General features: G+C 39.7%; 1 protein-coding gene across 1 annotated transcript; it reads left to right on the forward strand.

Moving 5' to 3' along the window:
- Positions 1-1,705: 1,705 nt before the first annotated feature.
- On the forward strand, positions 1,706-2,760 carry LOC311171089 (olfactory receptor 9G4-like; the record flags this gene model as incomplete). The annotated part of the gene is made up of 1 exon (XM_084233660.1): positions 1,706-2,760. One exon carries the CDS (start codon positions 1,706-1,708, stop codon positions 2,642-2,644), a length of 939 nt encoding a protein of 312 aa, XP_084089786.1. The 3' UTR covers positions 2,645-2,760.
- Positions 2,761-3,118: the final 358 nt, after the last annotated feature.

Below are 3,118 nucleotides of genomic sequence, written 5' to 3' on the forward strand. Positions count from 1 at the left end.
AATCTGACATGCACATTCTGTGGCTTATGTGGCAAGTTATTGGGTTCAAAAAACCACACGACCATCCCAGATTCACAGGTAGATCAACAGAATCGACTTTTGAAATCAGACACTAGTTAGGAATTGTGTTTCCCTCCTCCAATATGTCCTAAAGAGGACTGATTTGTGGTTTAGTTTGTTTCTTTCTCTTTTAAATATTAGAGTATGGCACTATAATTGAAGTCGTAAATAGATATAGACAAGTGTAAACTAGGGCTACAGAGGTGAGCTGAGGCAGCTCATGGAACAGTGGCTGTGGGTCTACAGCCTCTGTGCTTTGCATGCAGTGAGGAGATACTGGGCGCTGTAGAGACTGTAGCTCTGCAGGATGCCCAGCTGTTTACACAGTGTTACCATCAATTACAACAGATTAGGAGAGTGGGTATTTAAAGATGAAGCTGCCTTGCTTCCTAATAGAGGGAGAGAGTAGACATGGAGACAGAAAACCAACGTGTGCATTCTAGTCACAAACAAACTCTGGGTTATCTTAAAGGCAGATATTTTAAACATGAAGGCCAATCAAAGTCCTTTGTTAGTGTTAGATTTTCCCAATCCCATTTCAGCTAGAGGGAAAAGTGAGCTGGTCCTTGGAAAACCAGGCTGTTTCTCTAATGCAGCAGCAGCCCTAAGTCTGCAATGGTTTAAATTAGAACCTCCTTTTAGTTTCTCTCTGATATTTATGGAGCTCCAAGATATGAACTTCAAAGATTTCATGACTTTTCATGAATTCATGGCACCGATACTTGGGTTCTTCCTAATGGTCAACATCTCCTATATAAAAATCCCTGATATGAAATATAAACCTCATGTGAACAAGAGGAGGTGGGGGGAAGCATTATTAAAAATATTTTTAAAGCTCTTGTTAATAAGTAATGATTTTCAGGTTGTCAGACAGTTACAGCATTATCTTAGCAAGAGAACAATGCAAAGGATTCATCTATAAAAGACATAAATGGCTTACCAGTAAGAGCACACACTCATGATAAAGAAAATTCTGGACTCAAATACTTCCTCTGCTGTTAATCAGTCCCTTAACCTTGGGAAATCTTCTTAAATCCTACAAGGATCATAATAGCACCTGCCTTATGATGTCGTGGGAAGGATAACATGGATTCAGATTAGAATTTAGAGCACCAACTGGAACAAGAATATATTAATGTTACTAGCAGCCATAGAACAGTTTGTTCATATTTGTGTAACTGTCAGCATAAGACACATACATCATCAATAATGTATAAAGGATATGAAAATTATTTGAGTGTCCCTATGAATGTGGAGAGACATACAAATACACATCTGGGTCTTTTCAACTCTTCTTTACCTAGTAAGATTTGACCTGACTTAGTCAGAAGATGTGATTTTTTTATTTTTCTTGTTTGCTGACAAGTAGGGCCTTTCTGTGCATCAAATATTTACTACATCAAATCCCCAGTGCCTTTCTCTGCATCAAATATTTACTATGTGAATCCCCTAGTTTCAAAATCAGATTCCAGTTCCATTCTCCAGTTATCTTCACAAAACAAACCCAAGTTCTGTCATTCTAGATTGTCATAGCTATAAATCTGTAAACCTCTTGGTAATGGCTGACTTAATTGATACCATTATTTATCAAATCCTAAATCATTCCCCCCCCCCCATTCCTTGTCAGTCTTTCTCCTCTGCAGACATGGAAGTTGGCAATCGCACCATTCTGACTGAATTCATCTTGGTGGGTTTCTCTGCAAACCCCCAGTGGAAGCTGATTCTATTTGGATTATTTCTGATGCTCTACTTGATAACCTTGTCTGGCAACATGACCTTGGTTATCTTAATCCACATTGATTCCCGCCTGCACACCCCTATGTATTTTTTTATTGGCAATCTGTCTTTTTTGGATTTCTGGTACACTTCTGTGTATACTCCCAAGATCCTGGCCACTTGTATTTCAGAAGTTGAGCGCATGTCCTTGGCTGGGTGTGGAGCTCAGTTCTTCTTTTCCTGTCTGGTGGCCTACACTGAGGGCTACCTCCTTGCTGCCATGTCCTATGACCGCTACGCAGCCATCTGCAACCCATTGCTTTATTCAAGTGCTATGTCCAGTTCTCTCTGTACTGGACTTGTTGCTGGCTCCTACATTGGCGGGGTCTTGAATGCCATAGCCCATACAGCCAACACCTTCCGCCTGAGTTTCTGTGGTAAAAATATCATTGACGACTTCTTGTGTGATGTCCCTCCTTTGCTAAAAATGTCTTGCACAGACACTCAGGTCTATGAAAAAGTCCTTCTGGGTGTGGTGGGCTTCACGGTCCTCTCCAGCATTCTTGTCATCCTGATTTCATATTTCAATATCTTCCTGGCTATTCTGAAGATTCGCACGGCCTCAGGAAGGTGCAAGGCCTTCTCCACCTGTGCTTCACACATGGTCTCCGTCATGCTCTTTTATGGATCCTTGTTGTTCATGTACTCCAGGCCAAGTTCCACCTATACCCCGGAGAAGAACAAACTGGCTGCCCTGTTCTATACTGTGATCAACCCCTTGCTCAACCCTCTCATCTATAGTGTGCGAAACAAAGATGTCAAAGAGGCCTTCTGCAAGGCAATGCAGACTCTAAGGCCACAGAGATGAGGTCACCTATTTTGCAGAATGCCCTCATTGCAATTCCCAAATTCTTGGTTTGTGTACATGTTCATAAATGTTACAATCTTTCATATAAATGCTGCAAGTTATACTTAAAACTCTGAAACATTGATCAAACCACTCTTGTTATTATTTTATTGTGAATAAATTATTTTAGACCTATACTATTGGGTTATTTGATGTTCCATGATATTGTACTTCACTTCTTTGCCATACCTGATTTAAATAAAATTTGTTTTTGGGGAACTTGGAGAGAGAAAGTAGATGGTTTCTGTGCATGCATTTTGATTTTGAGGATTGAGTAGAAAACTTTATTGTGTAGGGAATAATTTGGAACTGGCTCTATTGTTGGAAATTTACTCAAGATTTTAGAAGTATTCATTTTTGTTAAGGTAATCCTTCCAAATTTCTTCATAAAACAGGTGAATACAGAATATATATTAGTGTATTTTGTGTCTCCTA

The sequence above is a fragment of the Talpa europaea genome (assembly GCF_964194135.1).
Source record: "Talpa europaea genome assembly, chromosome: 1".
NCBI lineage: Eukaryota > Metazoa > Chordata > Mammalia > Eulipotyphla > Talpidae > Talpa > Talpa europaea.